At 39.4% G+C, this 19,111-nt stretch overlaps 1 protein-coding gene across 1 annotated transcript; it reads right to left on the bottom strand.

Moving 5' to 3' along the window:
* Positions 1-3,143: 3,143 nt before the first annotated feature.
* On the bottom strand, positions 3,144-18,941 carry lmbr1l (limb development membrane protein 1-like). The gene is made up of 17 exons (XM_067527499.1): positions 18,739-18,941; positions 13,814-13,898; positions 12,158-12,191; positions 11,686-11,825; positions 11,278-11,381; positions 11,025-11,148; positions 10,865-10,933; positions 10,719-10,783; positions 8,297-8,369; positions 8,109-8,195; positions 7,924-8,000; positions 7,742-7,819; positions 6,775-6,848; positions 6,487-6,577; positions 6,335-6,401; positions 5,331-5,492; positions 3,144-4,779 (listed from the first exon to the last, which is right to left on the bottom strand). Exons 1-17 carry the CDS (start codon positions 18,793-18,795, stop codon positions 4,694-4,696), a joined length of 1,473 nt encoding a protein of 490 aa, XP_067383600.1. The 5' UTR covers positions 18,796-18,941; the 3' UTR covers positions 3,144-4,693.
* Between the last annotated feature and the right edge of the window lie 170 nt (positions 18,942-19,111).

Raw genomic sequence — 19,111 nt, 5'->3', positions numbered from 1 at the left:
TGAACATATTATTTTTATCCATTTCAGAACAATAGCAGGAGTCATAAAATATGTCAGATAATGTCAAAGAGGGAGCAGAAAAGAAAAATAATGATTGTGTTTCAGCAGTATGACATCTGTAATCACACACGGAAGCTTAAATTAATGACGGATTAAAGGTTGAAGTGTGTCACCATTCTATCTCTAGCTTCCTGGAACACTTAAGGACTCAATGCATCACGGCCAGTTTCTTCACAGTGACTTTGTTTCAAAGAATTTTTAGCCCACTCACAAAGAGCCACTCAGCGCTTTCTGGATGTTTACAGTTTTGTCATTGCATATCTTGATGGTCTGCTGTGATTACATGCTAAAGATGCTTCAAGAGTAAATCACTATATACACCTTAACGTCACAGAGAATTTCTTATCAAAATTCTTATCCAAATAGCACCTATACATGTCTCATGTATAGCATGCCTGGTGGAAATAGCTTTTAAACTCTGCTTTTGCATTGTGATGAAGCTTAGGTCACTGAGCTCCACAGTGACCATGGAAAGACATCCTTGTTTGGGATGTTTCCAGAAGATCCCAGGATGTTGTAGGGAGGGGTGGCAAGGCAAACCTGCATCTTCCTGTCCTTATGATAAACATTGGGGCAAGCGCAGGTCTGGCCCGAGCAACATAGATCAGATCAGATATCAGCCTTCATGACAAATACAGGGGATGACTCAATCAAAAGAAGCAACAAACACTTTCATATCTACACTCACCCAAAGTCTTACAAGAGAAGAGATTTCCATCTGGCATGAAAGGGAAAGGAAGGAAGCAAATGTCTGTAGTGTTGGAGATGGAAATAAAGTCATTATTATTAGTTTTTATTTTGGTGTCCCCATCCTCCTGCACTCTCCTTCGTCCTTCTGGCTCTTAGCATTTTACTCCCCCATTCAGGATGGGAGTACATGACTGGGTGAATGGTTTGGTTTCCTGCAAAGCCACTACACAGAAAACGAGATCTTTCCTGCCTGGGTTAGCCTACCCCACTTCATTCTTAAAAAAAAAAAAAAAAGAAAAAAAAATTCTGTCTGCACCTGAGCTTATGGGACAATACAAAATGTATCTCCAAGCCAGGTCTTCTTTCCTCTGTAGAGTTTTAAGTGAAGACTGAAATTGACCCATAAGAACTGCATATCAAGAAGCACAGCTAAAGATGAAATTAGGACTCCAAGCTTTTTTATATTTGTTCTAAAAGAGAAATTTCTAAAACAATGGTAGTGTTGATGTCTCAAGTGTTTCTCTTGTCTCCTGGAGCTGAATAGACACTCTACAGGATCCGCTTCCTCAGATAGAGGCCATTGCAGAGGTTGGGGGGAAAGGAAAGTCAAGGAACTGACACCTTACCACCTCCCTCTCCTCTCCCAAACATGCACACACACACTCGTCCTTTCTCTCTGCACACCACTGTCTCTCACTGTGTTATCAGCGCAGGAAGAGGCAGGGTGGTGGATTCTGTTATGGCTGCACACACTGGATGATTCTTGGCTTATGTATTTTGACTTTATGTTAGAAGATACATGCTTCACCTTAAATGATCCATCTATCACTGTGCGTTTATTTCAGGTGTACTGGTTCAAGTGTATACAAATAAGCTGAGTCCAGGTCTAAACCTTGATTTAAAAAGGAGCAGCAATGAGCTGAGGCGATGCTGCACTGAAGTGGACAATAGACTGAGATGGGTGGAACTTCCTGGCCCAAGACAAGCAGGTCAAAGGTCAGCAACGATGCTATACCTTGTGTGATGAAAGATCCTTCACAAGGTATAGATTACATACTGTGTGTTTAAAGATCTCTTTGTGTTAAGTTGTGCTGTTAAAGGTTTGTTTTCAGAAATCTATGTCTCACCTCTTATTCCGTACAACTCTATGAAACAAAGGCCTGTGGTAGCCAAGTGTGTGAAGCAAGTGTGCCATGAGTGTGCATGCAGGGTGGCGGGCAGCTACGGCGAACCGACAGTGTGACCCATTATCAGTTGATTAGCTACTAGGTCTCGCCTTTTCCTGTGAGTGGTCCTGTATTTGAAAGCGTACTAACGAGGGAATGGCAGCCCCTAATGCATTTGGCATGAACTTCAAACAGCCGACTCTCAGGAAAGCTAATCTGAGTCTTTTCCCCCCCATCATTCTTATGTTTTGACAATAAAGATAGCCTATCTCATCCCATTACAAGCTGCCCATCTCCCGCCTCGTCCCTGATATGCCCAACAACCAGTCCAATACCCAAAAGGCACCACTGGTACACTTTGATCACACTATACTTTGAGAGATGCCATCTTTGTGTTTCTCTAATACAATCTATAGTTAAAAGTGATACATTGAGCTGAATATTGGGTTTTATCTGTTGGAAAGTTGGAAAATTGATTAAATATTTTTCTCCTGTCACTTAACCTTAGCTGACAGCATCAGTCTGGGTTTGTTCAAACAATCACACTGAGAAACCCTTTTCCTTTTGAGACGTGCTGATAATGTACGATCCTCGTGCACACAGGCTTTATATGTGGCTTACGTGTCACTTCCTAAGAGAGTAACCAGTCTCCAGATGTGTAAGGTTACGGCAAGTTTGGAGTTCATTTCCTTTTTGCAAAGGATGCACAGTGCAAAACAAAACCTAAACTAAATAAGCTCAATTAAAACATCCAACAAAACAAAACAAGAAATGCAAACAAAAATCAAGAAGGAGAAATTAATCAACGCTGGGGTTTTCTTGAACTGACTTCAGAAAAATTAAATGAGAAAATGAACAATAGGCAAGGAAAAAGCACATAAGAGAGGAGGTGGGTGGTGGTGAGGAGAAACTGTGAATGTGACTAATGTTGCTTCTCCTCCTGATTTGCAACGTTTTTATCTGGCACTTGCATCGAAGTGGGGAAAGCGTGGGCTATGGCTGTAGTGGCGTCGTGGCCGGACACTGCTGACAGACAGGCCAAAATATGGCTTTCTTCTGCTGCTGATTAAAGAAGTGCAACAAAAAGGGTGGATGGATATGAAGGACACCCGCCCTCTCCAGTCACACACACCCACCACAGGCCCCATCAAAATGTTGTTACATTTTAAAAATGTACCCAACATTTAATGGCTTCAAAGAAATAATTTACAATAAGAGTCACCTTGATGTGTTTCAAAGGAAAAAGTTAAAAACAAAGACATTTTTATTGCTTCTGCTCATGAAACATTGACTTAAAAATTCACTTAAAAATCTGAAACAGATATTTCAGATTTAAAAGATGAGCATTTTTAAAGTAAACAGTATACACGTCATCTTTGAGAAAAACTCTAAAGACTTTTGTTTCAACCGTATCACACTAAATCATTTTAACCACTGTTAAAAATCCCAGCAGTAACAATTTGTGTAAAGTATAGATCCCAAAATGCCCATAAATATTGGTAAAAACATTATAAACTATGTTTTCCCAAAAATAAAACTCCCACAAAAAAGTTAAAAGGAGTAAATCTCAGCATGTTCCTTATATAATACACTCCTGGTGAGATAACCTCACGCAACAGGTTAATATTTGGTCTGAGAAACACTGCCTCCTGCTGGTTAAAGAAATAGCTGTCAACCTGCTGATACAGCAGGCAAACTGACAGAATTACACATTAAAGATGTTGCAGATGTTGAGATTGAATGGATTACATCAGAATTGACTGACACTGAAAGGACTGCATGGAATGATGTCACTTGTCACAAAATTATACACATGTATCTCTCTCTCTGTCTGTTTCTCATACACAAACAGCTGCACACAAATAGAAAGCATAAACAAAATTTACAATATACTTTTGGTAAAGTGTGTCTGTACTTATAAAATATTGCACTTCGCCACAGGAATTCTTCACATATCACAGTTTGGTCTAAGGCAGAAGGTACTCCAAATGAGTGTCACATGACATTCCATAGTCTTGCATAAAACAAAGTAAAACATTTCCTCAGTGTTTTTGTTTTGTCCTCAGACTCCTTAAGCTTACGGTCATCTAGAAAAGGTTTAAACCCTGCTTACAAACACACACACAAAAAATAACACCTACAGAAAATGCTATTGCTGTCCCTCATATTCCCTGCGTAACCTGTGGATCCAGTGTCCCATTTGCTCCCAATAAATTCATCTAAATCAAATAGGAGTAAGATTCACAATTTTAAAATAGTGTTACAACTTAAGAGATGAAAGCATGGGGAAGAAAACCGAGAGCACTCATTCAAGCTGAAGCAGGAAGAGGAAATTATGTCACAGCTAAAACGTTAAATTTCAAAACAATTCCACATGTGTCAACAGAGCAACGGGTACCCAGTGGATCCTCTTTTCATAAGGTATTATGTTTGGTGGGAGGGGGGATTTCTGTTGTTGTCCAATCATATCAATATGGCTGTAATCAGTTTTCCCCTTGTTCCAGCCATAACCATGACCCAGCTAACCACTTTTACTAAAATTTGTCCTTGCAGTAAATACCTGCACATAGCTGGAGCCTGATGCATTGCTCACAGGACAGCATCAAACAGCGCTCCCACTGGACACAGTGCAAACACTGCTCACCTTGTGCAGTCTCTTGACTAAGGTTAACCAGCCCATGTAGCAACTGGCAAATCGCAAAGGCCTACAATCCAATAGGTACACATTTGACATCGCTCAGTTTCTAAAGGTGAGGGAAGACAATATTGATGAAAAATCACTGGATTTTAGGCAGTCCACTGGCCAGGAGAAGTCTGACAGGGATGGCAGAGCGTGACACAGTTAAAGGAAGTCTGTGGAGACCTAAAGAAACAGAGAGAAAACACATTACAACATCATGCACAATCACAAGGCAGAACACAGAAGTTGCAAAGCTAAGGAAAAACAATTATTTAGGTAAAATGAAAGTCTACTAATCACAGAACAAAAGTGAGTTGGGAGGCAATGGGAAAGTGCAGGAGAACTGCCATGATGCAGAGATGCTATCTATATTTTAAGGAAAGGGATTGTGTGTATGTGTGTGTTTGGCGTGTCCATGCTCTGAATGCTTGTTTGTGTTGGATGTAGGGTTAGAGGGTTAGAGGGATTGTGTGCCGTGAGGGGTCTAGGGCGGTGTGCCTGAAGGCCCCCAAGGGGACCTGACTCTCCTCTTGTCCCTTAACACTTTCCTGAAATAATTGTATTCTTTCTATCTGAGGAAGAGAGACCAGCCCATAGGGAAATGGGGCCAAAGGTAGGAAAATGTATTACACAGCAACACAAGTCCAATGAATTTCTGCACGAAATAAAACAAATGCATGCCAATTTCTTTTAACTTGCACAAATTCAGAATTTCTAAATGCAAGTTGACTGACCAAAGGCACGGATGAGCTCTCTCTGAACTGCCCAGGTAACTGTGTTGATCAGGGAAGCAGAGGTGAGACCAGCAAACAGCATGTTATACAGGAATACGATGTAGAAGTTTCCAAGCCAGTTATACCGACCAAAGTCTCCCAGTAGATCAAAGCGGGTTATCCCTAATACAGGGGAAGAAAAAGTAAATATTCAAATGTGAGTCAGTTCAAGTCAGGCCTCAACTGCAGCTACAGCATTAATGGCAAACTGTGTCCTCTAGTGGGCATTTTTAAAACTACAACTAAAATCTTAATTTTAGCAACACTGGACTTTACAAACTGTAAACTACTGCAGATGTTCTATCCCAGGACCTTACTCTATAATATTTGTACGTGTGTTCTGAATTTTAACTGCCAAAATGTCTTTTTCATTTTCTATCAAAAGACAAGAGATTTTTCAAGATTTACATTTTTTGTTGTTTAAACTGTTTCGCCACAATTTTTCCAAGCATTGCATTGTGGGATAATAACATATGTCAACAGAATACTGAAAGCATTTTGAAGTGTCTTAAAGCTATAATATGCTACTTGAACTAGTACGTGCAACAGATGCAAAAAAATATGTCCTAGCCCTAACCCTCCTTTTTCCCCCCACTCTATGCTCGGCTATAAGTTGCTACACTCTACATCAGAGCAGCATTTTTGTTCTTGTAAAATAGCAATATGTGAATGCTTCATTTACTAATTAAGCATCAAGTGAAATTATCAGATAGATTAAAAGTGTGAGCCTTGCTAAAAACGTTTTAGAAGCAAATATCGCCACACTACTAGAAGTGCTGTTGAATGAGCTGCCACAGGGGGAGCTTCAACACCACCTCTCCACATAAGATAAGCTTTGGAGAATATTTCTACGAAAAAATGTTACAAATTGTAGCTTTACGTTTAATTTATGCTGTTAGTTTTCCACGAGAATTAATGTGTAGAATGGAAGTGGTATAAGTCATGAATTTTGACTACATACTTACCAAGAGTGCGTGAAAACACAGGCAGCGCAGAGCTCAGGATAAGCAGTGAAACACAGTTTGCAATTATCTGAAATGGGACAGAAATTTAGCCGATACTGGTGAAACTATACATAGTGTCTCAATGTGAGATCCGGTATATATAGAAGCTATACCTCGGTGAGATTGGTGTCTTGTGCACGAGGCAGGAGGCCTGTGAACAGTGGAGAACTGTAGAAACCCACCACTGATGATACCATTAGATAACTGAAGTTCATTTTAAGGAAAAAACTGAAAGAATAATGTTCCCTTTTAGGTAAATTACATGTTTAAGACAAACTGACTCAACATTACACACACTGGCCATATACAAATGAAATGCTATAATGGCTGAGCCAGAGTCAAATTGACAAAAATAGATTATTGCGCGCGCGCGCGCACGCCCACACACGATGAAAGGATACAGAATAAGAACAACTTGAGTGGCAGCGCCTAGTGAGCCAAACATTGAGAATGAGGCCATCCCAAGGTGTGGGTCCTAAAAAACAAAAAACACACACAAAACAAATAAATAAAATTCATTGAATTATTGCTAATCTTTTTTTTTTTGACTTTTAAGCTTATCCTCTGAGTTTAGGGTCGCCACAGTGGATCATTGTCCGCATGTTGATTTGAGTTTTTACACCGGATGCCCTTCCTGATGCAACCCTAACTGTTAGGGGTTTAGTGTCCAGACACTTTAACATATAGACGGCATCGAACCACTGACCCAGGTTTCATGGACGACTGCCTTAGCAACTGAGCTTCAGCCGCCCCTAATCTTTTAACTATTAATCCTATTATTATTTGTTTTCCTGCAGAGATAAATTCTAATTTAGAGATTTCAGTTAACAAAAAATCTCCGGGGTATGCCCAAACAAAAATATTTGAACCAATTATTTTTGTTTGGGCATACCCCAACATACCTGGGGGGCTGTCATTGGGCAAGAGGCAGGGTACACGCTGGACAACAGGGCCAACATATACACAGGGAGGAAAACCACACAAGCACATAGAAAACATGCAAACTCCACACAGAAGAAGTCTCCAAAGTACATAGGAGACTCTTGGATCCATCATGTTAAGAAATGATCAGTAACTGGTTTTGCACTTGACTCAAACAAGTGTAGGCAAACAAACCAACTCTAAAAGTCTTTACTCTTGTACAAGTGGAAGGCAGAATCTTTGTCCGCTCATTCTGGTGCACATGTGCTCGTTACTGCTGCCAATAGTCTGGGTGGAGGGGTGTACAATGTCATAGTAATGAGCACATGTGCAACGAAATGAGGGACAGGAACAAGAAGAAAATAGCAAATGCAATCTGACTTCTAGTCCATAAAATCCAAACAATAACCAACTGAAGAATGGAAGGTTTACAAATCATTATCTCACCTCCATTCCTCTGGGCATAGCAGTCTCATCTAGGAGCAACTCCAACACATTGAAACAGACCATTAGTACGCACATTACCTGTAAAGACATTAACAGCAATTAATCAACACAAACAATTATCCATGTTTATAGGTAAAAGTTAAAATAGGATGTAGTCATTTTATTGATGAATAATCATGTACCGTCAGTGCAAGGAGCACAAGCATGGCCAGTGGATATCCCAGGTTTCTCTGCCATGGGGACGCTTTTCTGCGCATTTCTTTGGAAAAACAAAAAGGGGAAAAGCAAAAAAGAGTTTATAGCAACTGATGACTCTACAATGTACAGCAAACAACCCAGCAGAGATCATCTTGTAAATAAGTCTTACCGAGGGCAAGGCGCTTGCTCTGGACTGTCTGGTACTCTTTTTTCAGTGCCTCCATGTTCAGCTTCACCCAGCATGATGTACTGTCAACTTCAGACAATACCACACAACAAGAAGTCAATCAGAAGGCTTTAAATTGAACAATCAGAAAAACAAAAAAAGCACTGTTGATGGCGACCCAGCACCCTTACAATTTATTTTTCTGGAAAGAGAGTCTTCCTCAAATGTGGTGCAGCTCAGTGTATCTTCTAAATCTTCCAATAGCTGAAGAGAGTAGGAGAAATTTAACAGTTAGGAAATTAGGTTCAATTAAAAAAATAAAATAAAAAAGTAAAACGGTTGATTTCAGCTGTGGTAGTGGCTCTGGAGATGATAATGTCAGTCTAAAGTTTTCCTATAACTACTACTATACATTTCTACAACATTAATAAACAACTATTTGATAAAGTAAAACTTTGGACCCAGAGGATAAGTCCTACTGATTTTGGTGATTCTTGAGATTTCGTTGGCAGCTACTATTAGGGTGAAATTGTGACCATGAATAGGTGGATTGTTATCAAGTACTCAGTGGTAGAAAGTAACAAAATACAAGCACTTCATTACTGTACTTAAGTGCATTTTTGCTGAACTTAAGTAGATTCAATTATAGCTAATATCTGTACTTTTTGCTCCAATACATAATAATCATAATACATAATAATACATAATAATCATAATACATAATACATATCAGTGTTTTATTTCTGAAATTACAGAACTGCTAGTTAAGACTGTTACGGTCACTATGTGATGTTACAGACATGTCTTTCAGGAGTAGTAGAAATAAAAAATAAAAAACAAAAAGCATCAGATCATAGCTAAAACATGCAGAATCATTATTTATGTCTATTACTATTAGTTAGTTATGAATACTTCATCCACCACTGGAAGTACTACACAATGTTTTATTTTGTCTGCTTCGGATGAACTTTAGTAACTGACTTCTTAACCCGACCATCACCATATCAAAATTTGACATTGTTCGATGCATTGGTATGACTACATATTTGCAGAACCAATGACATTTATAACATATTCAGATGTAGTTCATTCTTAGTGTTTAGCATGTAAGCATGCTGCACTAAAGTATCTGCACCATATCTCCAGTGTACAGAGCATTCAGGAAGTATTCAGACCCCCTTCACTTTTAAATTTGGTTGTAGCCTGTTGCAGCCTGACACTATAGTTGGTAGAATTATTTTTTCCCCTCAATTTTAGCAATGTCTGTAAATGTATTAAACAAAAAAACTGTACATAAGTAAATCAGACCCTTTACTCAGTACTTTGTTGAAGCACCCTTGGCAGCAATTGCAGACTTGAGTCTTTATGGGTATGATGCAACAAGCTGGGATTGGGAGATTTTCTGCCATTCTTCTTTTTAAATCCTCTCAAGCTCAGTCAGGTTGGATGGAGACCAAAGGTGGACAGCTATTTTCAGGTCTCTCCAAATATGTTCAATAGGGTTTTTAAAGTCAGGACTCTGGGTGAGGCACTCTAGGACATTCACAGAGGTGTTTACAAGCCACTCCTGTGTCGTCTTGGATTATGTTGTCTTGTATTGGCTTGTCATGTTGGAGGTTGAACCTTCAGCCCACTATGAGTGCTACGGAACAGGTGTTTTTGAGGATATCTCTGTACTTTACTTTATTCAGCTATTCCTCAACCCTGACCAGTCTCCAAGTCCCAGCTGCTGGAAAACACAGCATGATGCTGCCTCCACCGTGGCTGGGATGGTATTGGGCAGGTGATGAGCAGTGTCAGGTTTCCTTCAGACGTAACGTTTAGAACTGAGGCCAAACAGCTCAATCTTTGTTTCATTAGACCAGAGAATGTGATTCGTCACAGTCTGCGTTTCTGCAAACACTAAGTGGACTTTCCTGTGTTTTGCACTGAGGGGAGGCTGTCTAGCCACTCTGCCATAAAGCTCAGTCGGATGATGTCCTTCTGGAACTTTGTTCCACCTTTGTTCCATCTCCACACAGGATCTCTGGAACTCAGAGTGACCATCTGGTTTTTGCTCACTTCTCTTACTAAGGCCCTTCTTCCCTAATTTCTCAGTTTGGTGGGCCACCAGCTCTTGGAACAGTCCTGGTTGTGCCAAACTTTTTTATTTGAAACTAATGGAGACATTTCTGAAATTCTGTTTTCAATTGGTCATTATGGGGTAATTAGTGCAAATTAATGAGAAAAAATTGAATTTAAACAATTGTAGTATGAGGCTGCAACATAACTAAATTAAAAAAGTGAATGCCCTATATACACAGTATTTCTGCTTTAGCATTAATTACAAGATGCTTTACTATTTTATATAAACAGGAAACTATAGAATTTGAGAATATTGTCCATCAATTGCACCCTCAGTGACTATATTTAATTTAAATATTGCCAGTTTTTTAAAACGTATTTGGTTACTTCTTCAATGTAAACATTGAACATACATGATAAACCTGATAAATATGTGTTATAGATTCTAGACACCTCACAACATATGTTAGTATTTTACTAAAAGGACCACTGTGCATAAGAATTTCAAAGATGATTTTTATGATTGTGGGAGGTGGGCTTGTTACTCACCCGAGGCTTGACCAGTAGGCTGCCAGTTACACTAAACATGCGGGATAACCCAAAGGGAGTGCACACTAAGGAGGGAACCACAGATGCAAATATTAGACACTACAGTTTTTAACCTGCTCATTTTACTGCTATTGATACATACTTACACAACAGCAGCAACACTCCAAACAAAGAGATGCCTGAGTAAAGGTAGGGAAGGTAATACTCCCATAGATCTGAAATTCAGAGCAGCAGAGTGTATAAAACTACTTTAAAACTGTTAAACCAGTCACTGAAAGATCTTCAGGTACAATGCAGGTGACTCACCATAGAGACTTTTCCTGGCTATGTTGTCATGCAGGAGGGCCGAAGCCACCCACACAATGCCCAGCACAAGCAGAGCCAGCAGCAAAAGCAGCACAACAGCTTCGTACACTCGTGCCATTACCCCCTACACATAAAACCAATTCTGTGTTTTCAAAGGCTTCAAATGCAGATATTTTAACTTTACAGTGAAGTCTTTCATAAATGGTTTTGAGCTATCAAGTTATCAATTGGAGGGGAATGCTGAAGCTAGTACCTTTTTGGACCCAGCAAATCCCTCAGACTCTGTAAAGAAGTAGGCAAACGGCATGAGGAAGACAAGGGATAAATTGGAGAACAGGAAAACTAGGTTCCAAACGCCTGAAAAGAATTGGAGAGAGAACAAATATTCAAAAGAAATCCAACAACGCTGAAGCACTTCAGCAGTAACACACACAAATAGAACGTGGCATAGTCCTGCCAAATATTGTAGAAAGACAGCATTTGTGCATATAAACATGATGCACACACCAAGGTCACAGTCACTCTAGCACTGATATACCAGCAATCCTCATAAATCTGATCGAAACTTCAAACAATCATGATCTACGTTCCATAAAAAGATTATACCATTGTTTACTGTTGTTTTGGAGTTTTTAAACTAGTAAAAAAAAAATAATTGTACCATGGATAAGAGATCCATTGAGCCACTGCATGTAGTAACTCTGTGGGAAGGTTAGCAGCACCTCATTTGACAGGATTGAGATAGGGAGAAGGAGCACAGCACACACTGCAACAGACAGGGTGAACGTACATAACCACAGCCTGGGAAAGGGAAAAAAGACAGGCGATGAGTAAAATCAAGTTTGTATGTTTAGCCTCAACCCAAAATCACTGCCTCTGTGAGAGGCAGGGTGACTCAGGGTAAGGTAATACACTGCCAGCGTGTAGGGACAAAGGGCAGAGTGACGCTGAAGTGCCCCCATCCCAAACAACACGAACACACAGGACAGGGCAATAAATCTACAGCGAAATGGCCTCAAGCCACAGCACATGTCACACTGACAAAGCTATCTTCTCAACTCTTCACATTGGCTAATCAACGCGAGTGAGAACAGATTGCCATGGTCGGTTAATCATTAGAGGTTTTGACTTACGCAATTTTGTTGACAGTGGCATCTTCAACATCACCTGGAAGTAGAGAAGCAAGCAGAGTCAACATAAATCAACATGCAGACAGTTTCGGTGTGGTGACCCTGATCTCACGGGATAAGATGTAAAAAAAAAAGGTTGCCACAAACATATTCAACTTCTTTATAAAAACCTTTTCTAGGTCAAGAGACACAGAAAATCAATGCTGTCATAAAAAATAGATACAAGTGATTTATGTAACAAACGGTATATAGGGAAAGATTAATAGTTTTAACTTTTTTTATTGGCCTAAGAGTGAGCAATGGGTTAGGAACATTCTGTGCAGGGAAAACAGTGTGTCTTGTAAAAAACAGAATTATACATATAAAACTGTCCATACTACTGTATGGTCAGAATACTGTCCAAACTATTATGCATCTATAGGTTTATAAGAATACTATAGACCTCTAAAACTTTACTTTAGGAACTGCTAAACACAGCCAAGTAAGGCAAACGTTGGCACAGCTGTCAAGTAAAGTAAAGCCTGAGGAGCACAAACCAGTTCTTGTTTGCACCAAGTCAAAAACAGCTGTTTAGAGTGGTATTGCACAATTGTCACTTAGGTGGGGGCATGGTAATCAGTGATTGAGTATTGGGTTGGATTACACAAGGCTGTGGGTTTGAATCCCACCCTACCAGGTGTGGCCCAGCCACCAAGGGCCACCTTGGTGCTGGTCCTGAGCCCAGATAAAATCGGAGGCTTGCGGCAGGAAGGGCATCTGGCATAAAAACTCAGGGCAAATCAACCCGTGGAAACGCCTGGAGGGGCAAGCTGAAAGCTGTTAATCTTTTGCACAATTGTCACTTAGCTGCAAGTGTTCTGCTGTTGCAGATGCAGCAGGTTTAACAAAAAAAAAAAAAAAAAAAAAAAAAAAAAGAGCCGCTCTGTCCCAGATTCCAACCCAGCCCAGCCTAGCAGTAGTGGCAAGTTATTGAATTTATTATGTAACCGTCAGCTCAGCCGCACAACAGAATGTCAATCTTTTGTTTTGTTTTAATAATAGACAGCATATTGTAGATTGAAGTGTATGAGGTATACTAAATAAATGCAAACATTTGTGAGCTACAAACATTGTTGTGTTGTACAGTGTCACCACCACAAGAATAAAAAGCTACTAAATATTATCACTGAAAAGAGCTGCTTTTAGACGTTTTTGTCCAAAGAGTGGGGGTTTAAGCTACAGCTTGTTTATTTTCTGGCAGCATTCTTTACTGCCCCTCCCCAATCCTCTGGACAGTTCCAGAGGATTGGATTTAAAGTGTTAGATTTGTAAAACAGGCAAGATTTATTATTGCTTATGAGAGGCTCCAAGTGTTCAGATGAATCTTTAAGTAAAAAAAAACAAACAAAAAAAAAAACAAAACTGCAAGATTCCTTACCAACTATTAATACACGACCATTTATTAAAAACAGAATTCACTAAATAGTTTCCAAACCCCACATGTGCTTCCTTAAGCCTAAACACTGTTGGTAAAAAATTCCAAAACAACAATGTAATCAGTTCCTGACTTTCATCAGCTCCCATCCTGGCAGTTTTCCATAAACCTTCATTAGGAACATTTGTCATGGAGCGGTGTTTATGTGATGCATTTATTAAAAATCCAGAAAGGGAGTGACTCACCTGTCACAAACTCTGCAGTCTTCTTGAAGTGGGTAAGTATTAGGTAGGACACTATGTACAGGCATGTAAACAGGAGCACACAGATCTGTAGGAAAGAAATGCAGAAAATTGTATTTGTCATTTTTGTTTTTCACAGTTTGAGAATAAAACAGAGGTTGTAGTATTTGTTCAAGCAGCCCGTCTCAAAGAAAAGCAGTCTTGTAAACTGTCATTTTCTTTCCTTACTGATGAGCAACACCCTTATTTAGGTTGGCTCATTTCTCTTATGAATATTCTGGTAAAACGTGGGGGTGGATATGCAGCACAGACACTCAAAACACCTGAAAAGAAAGACAAGGCACAGAGTGGAGAAAAGATGGCAAACATATCGTCACACCTACAACAGATTCCTCCATGAATATTCAGGGTTTTTTTTTTGGTGGTGATAAACAGCACAAAAAGGACCTGACAGGCTATATTCTGTAATTGCCAGGTCTAAGTGACAGATGGAGTCTGAAGATTACCACTGTATTCCAACAAAGAGTGAAATGGATAACAGTGATAAACTAGAATGGATTAGAGGGAGTAAAAGACAAAGGGGTCAATGCCAGTGACACACAGCCCATATTCTGCCTGTAAAGATCATCTGACCTTACATTAAATCCACCCAAAAATGCAGGCTAAATAAAGTATATTCACTGAGCAATCTGTTGTTTGGGATATGTCAACATCTCAACCCAAAGATTGAGGTAAATCACTTCAATGGCCATTGTACAAAACATAAAGAATACTTACTTTAATACAAATTAAAAAAATGCCAAATGCTGATACTAGTGGAGCCAGATGCTGCCTTTGTGTAATTGTACTCGTAAAACTCCCGATACTGCGTCCGATAGCATGTTTAAAATTTGCACCAAACACCAGCAACAACAAGGTTTAAATATAGTAACAACAACTTAAAGTTCATTGTCAAGTTATTTTACCTGCATATTCCACTGTGGCCTCTACAGTTTATGTTGTTCATGCTTCTCCATCCAGGAGCTCACCCTAAATCTGTGCTTTTTGTTTCAACAAAAGCTGCTGTGTTTATTAAACACTGGTCCCTGCTATAGGAATGCACAGGAATTTATGTTCTTGCTGAATTTGCTTAACTGCAAAGGATAGATGGAGATTTGACTGTCCAGCAACTTATACTAGAAGCAAAAGAGTTTAGTACTTGCATTAGTTCATGATATTGGTGAGTATTCAAATGTAAGTACTTGGGAACCTTGGAAAAAGTGATATCGGGACATCCCTAGACTATAGCTGTGTCCAATGATAGGCTTCATGCACTCTTCTTTGACATCCTCAGGATTCATCCAATAAAGAACCAAAAATCTTTGTACAGACTACTACAGTAAAGTAATGCATTGACAGATAAATTAACTGGTAATGCCAAACCACAAATACTGATGAAAACACTTCTGCATAACAGCTCAGTAGGAACCCTTTAACAGGATGTAGACATTTGTCACTGAGGTAACAGTAAGAACAACAACAACAAACAGAGAAGAGACAAAAGCGTGGCATTGACACAGGCGTGAAACCTGTTTCCTAAAAGGCTGAAGACTAAGCACATGCTTCATGCCAGAACAAATCATTTATATTTACCAAGTTTCTGTCAAAGTTGTGTTAGAGCAGTAGAGTCTAACACACAGTGACCAGTAAAAAGTCCCTGAACAGAAGGCATGTGCATCAAAACCATACACACTGAGGGAGCATTTCTATTATTGCAATTCATAAGTAGTTGTATTTTACAACCGAAAATTGGGACATAAAACATATGGTATAGTATCCTCCTCGTGAACTGTTCAGGAGGTGCAATATACTCCTGACCCACTTTAGGAGAGAGGATAACTTTAAAAAGGAAAAACAGACAACAGGACATGATTGTAGGCCAAATACCAGTTTATCTGCTGATATAAGAAATGTGCTCTAAATCTAATACTTTGACTGTTTAATTCCCCAGATACGACCAAAAATATTAACAGCAAATGTCAAATTATTTAAATAAGACAAAATACACTTAAAACGTACCAAACAAGATTGCATTGTTACATAGCAGTGTTTTTGTCTTACACACAAAAGTTAATGTTTCAGTGTTTATGATGCAGTTAGAAATGGTCACATTGTTAACATATTTACTATATTAAACAACAATGCACTATGCGTTAAAAACTAATCAGCTCTGTATGCAAAATTGTTCAATAATGCACCCTAATTTAAAAAGGAGCTTGCAAACAAAAAGGCAAGAGGAACAAAGAGGAACAACGAAGAGGTCTTGCGTGAGAAATAGGTGGAGGGGCAGAACACGTTTTTAGGCCACGTTTGTGGGGACAAGTCCAGATTGGCAGTACTGAGGGCTGGCACCAAATTAAGCAAAGGGGCATCTTGTGTCGAACATTAAGTCCTAGGGTTTAGTGTTCACTCAGAACATTTTAAAATTCAAGGACCAACCTAAACATCTTAGTGCTGATTCAAGCAGGCTCAATTGTTCTCACATCTTGTCCATCCGTTTAGTTCTTATAAAGATTTAAAGGAGTAGTATGTTGGCAGTGGCAGAGTAACAAACTCTCACAGGTTTGTTATTTAGGCGCACTTCTTACTCGGCTAAATGCGTTCAGACAAAGTATGACAACCTTTGGAGTTTTGTTGAAGGTTCTGCCATTTACCCCGTCTCTCGTAGAATGTTCCCTGATTGAATTATTACATTGTAAATAACCTTAACTAAGATTATCAGTTCAAGTGAAGACAGAAATCTGGCCAAATCGTCCCCTTGATGAGCTTGCTTTGTCAATTTAAAGAACATTTAGCGAATGTATGATTTTTTTTCCCCTCCCCAATAAAGAAACTATATCAAAATCTGTTTTATCTTTTTTTTTTAATGTGGAAAGAATGACTGATATACAGGAACCTGGCACCAATCATACTGTTTCAAGGCTTTTGACTAAAAGCTGTATCAAGTCAACACAACACATATTGTCTTTGAAGATCTAGAACAGAATTGTACCATTACTCTCTACTTTAACATCATATTATATATAAACAAGTCTCTCTTCTGAGCACACTCATCTGGCCTCTGGGCTTGACCTTTGCAATGTATATCCTGTGACTCTGGAGCTCATAGATTTAAATCAGTTAGACTGTTTAAGGTGCTTAATTTTTAAGCCCATTCTCCATTTTCACATTGCAACATATTTAATGTGTACTGCACAAAGAGTAACTCCATTAAACACTCCTTCAGTAAACATCTGGTTTGTATGCTCTGAGCTATTTTATTAGCACAAGTTATGCAAAAATACAGCTGATGCATGGTGTTCTCTTTGTCATGTCTTAACTGCACTCGCTCTAATCATTTGATCTTGCAATGTGTTATACTACAGTAAAACTGGTGTTTACAATGCTACCACATACCCATCATTTAAAAATTTGATGATCATGCTAAGGTTGCCCTGAATCCAATAATCACAGATGCATGGGCAGCTAACCAGCCAGAGACAGCACTTAGAAGATGTGATAAGCTGATGACTGGAGGGCAGACAGTGGCCTAAGAAGGAGCTTTTAACTAACAGCATTAGATCATTGTGTGAAAGGGACAATTGCCACACAAAGGTATTAGAATAACGTGCACATCTTTTGTCTCTTATGTAAATTTAAGTTCATTAGTTTAAAAAACAAAGCATTATTCACATGACTTTCTAAAGACTACAAAAAGTTTTTTTTAGTCAAGTTACTGATGTGTCAGTAAAAACTTAACATTTCTTAAACTATTTGATTTGTGGAGCCAAACAACTGGATTAAAAAAAAACAAAACAAAAAAAAACATTTTTACAAACAGACCTTTTCACGGGAGACAGTTTTACTTGTCATAGGAGAAAAAGTATTCTAGGACTATTAACGTTAGCTCAGACACATTAAATGCCCATTACAATATTCAAGCACAAGATCGTGGGCATCTAAATATATTAGGTATTATTAAACTTACTTCTTTTCTGCTAAAACATGAGAAGATCTGATCCCAAAGGTCAACTGCTTTGCTAGCTCAACTCTACATTTTATTATTTTCCATTGCCGATTCATTCTCCCTAGGAGAGAAAATGTATGTATAATTTAATTTAACCAATGTGCATTCACTAGCTGGGACAATGTAAAGCTGTACAGTTTTTGCTCATCTCTTGCAGCACTTTGAAAAAGGTTCTCTAAATCTATTTGAAGTTGAGCAACCAGTGAACAACTGATAAGCCAAAAAATCTTTCTTAAATCAGCAGCAAAGATTTTGACACTGCCCCTAGTTCATAGGATTAATGCTCATAGGATCAGCAATATCTCTAATCTCAGGAAATGAACTGCCTGTGACATCTGATAATACAATTTTTAGGGGCTAAAGATCAGCGCCTTGCTGTCACATAACTAATCTTTGTGGCAAGTCTGAAGTTCAACAGGGACTGTCACTGTCAGGAGCAGCCGTGGTAAAGCATCGTTAACAACGGGGTGATCCAAACCAAGGCATACAAATGAAGGAAGGTCATTATTAAGTCCAAGTGGTTGCAAACACAAACGAAGAGCCCCAGAGGCCACAGGACGTCCCTGTGCCACAGCACTGTCCAGGGACCAGCAGCATCCGTGGACATCTGTGGATCAGCGTCTGGACAATAAGTCACTAAACGGATCAGACTTTCACGCAATGATAACCAAACTGTCTCATCAGTGCCCTTACTTGCGACTTCTGGGCAACGTTGACAAAATGAGAATTTCACAACTTGCAGTTGTGAAAAAAACGGCAAAAAAGACAAGTGTAACAAACGTTCGACGTTAAATAACGAGGCTAAAACGTGACGTTAGTAAACGGTAAATCAGGTGGCTGCTTGTATTGTTATTGTTAACCCAACAGTAACGTTACTACTTACTATGGTCTCCCGGACACGGTTGTGGAAAAGTTGCTCTCTAACCGACACGTCGTCCATTACACCATCCTCTCAGGCTTAAACGCGCTGGGCTGAAATGGTTAAGAAAATTAAAAGACGGAGCATCATGTTAGAAATGTCGAGGACGTTTGCCTGCTAATGTCGCTGCACTAACACGCCTGAGCTAACGAAAGGCTACAGCCCGCTCTCATAAATCCCAACGGGAGGGGTCGGTAGGGGGGAGGGGTCACACCAGGGGGAGGTGGGGGGGGGGGGGGGGGGGGGGTAATGTCAGTCATCTTTATAATGATGAGTTCAGCTCAGCAGATCTTACGCTGCGAAACATACCAAACATTCAAATGTGCATGTAGCAGAG

Source organism: Channa argus, chromosome 13 (assembly GCF_033026475.1).
Source record: "Channa argus isolate prfri chromosome 13, Channa argus male v1.0, whole genome shotgun sequence".
Lineage (NCBI taxonomy): Eukaryota > Metazoa > Chordata > Actinopteri > Anabantiformes > Channidae > Channa > Channa argus.
Note: the sequence above shows the minus strand (reverse complement) of the source record. Positions and strands in the feature narration are given on the sequence as shown.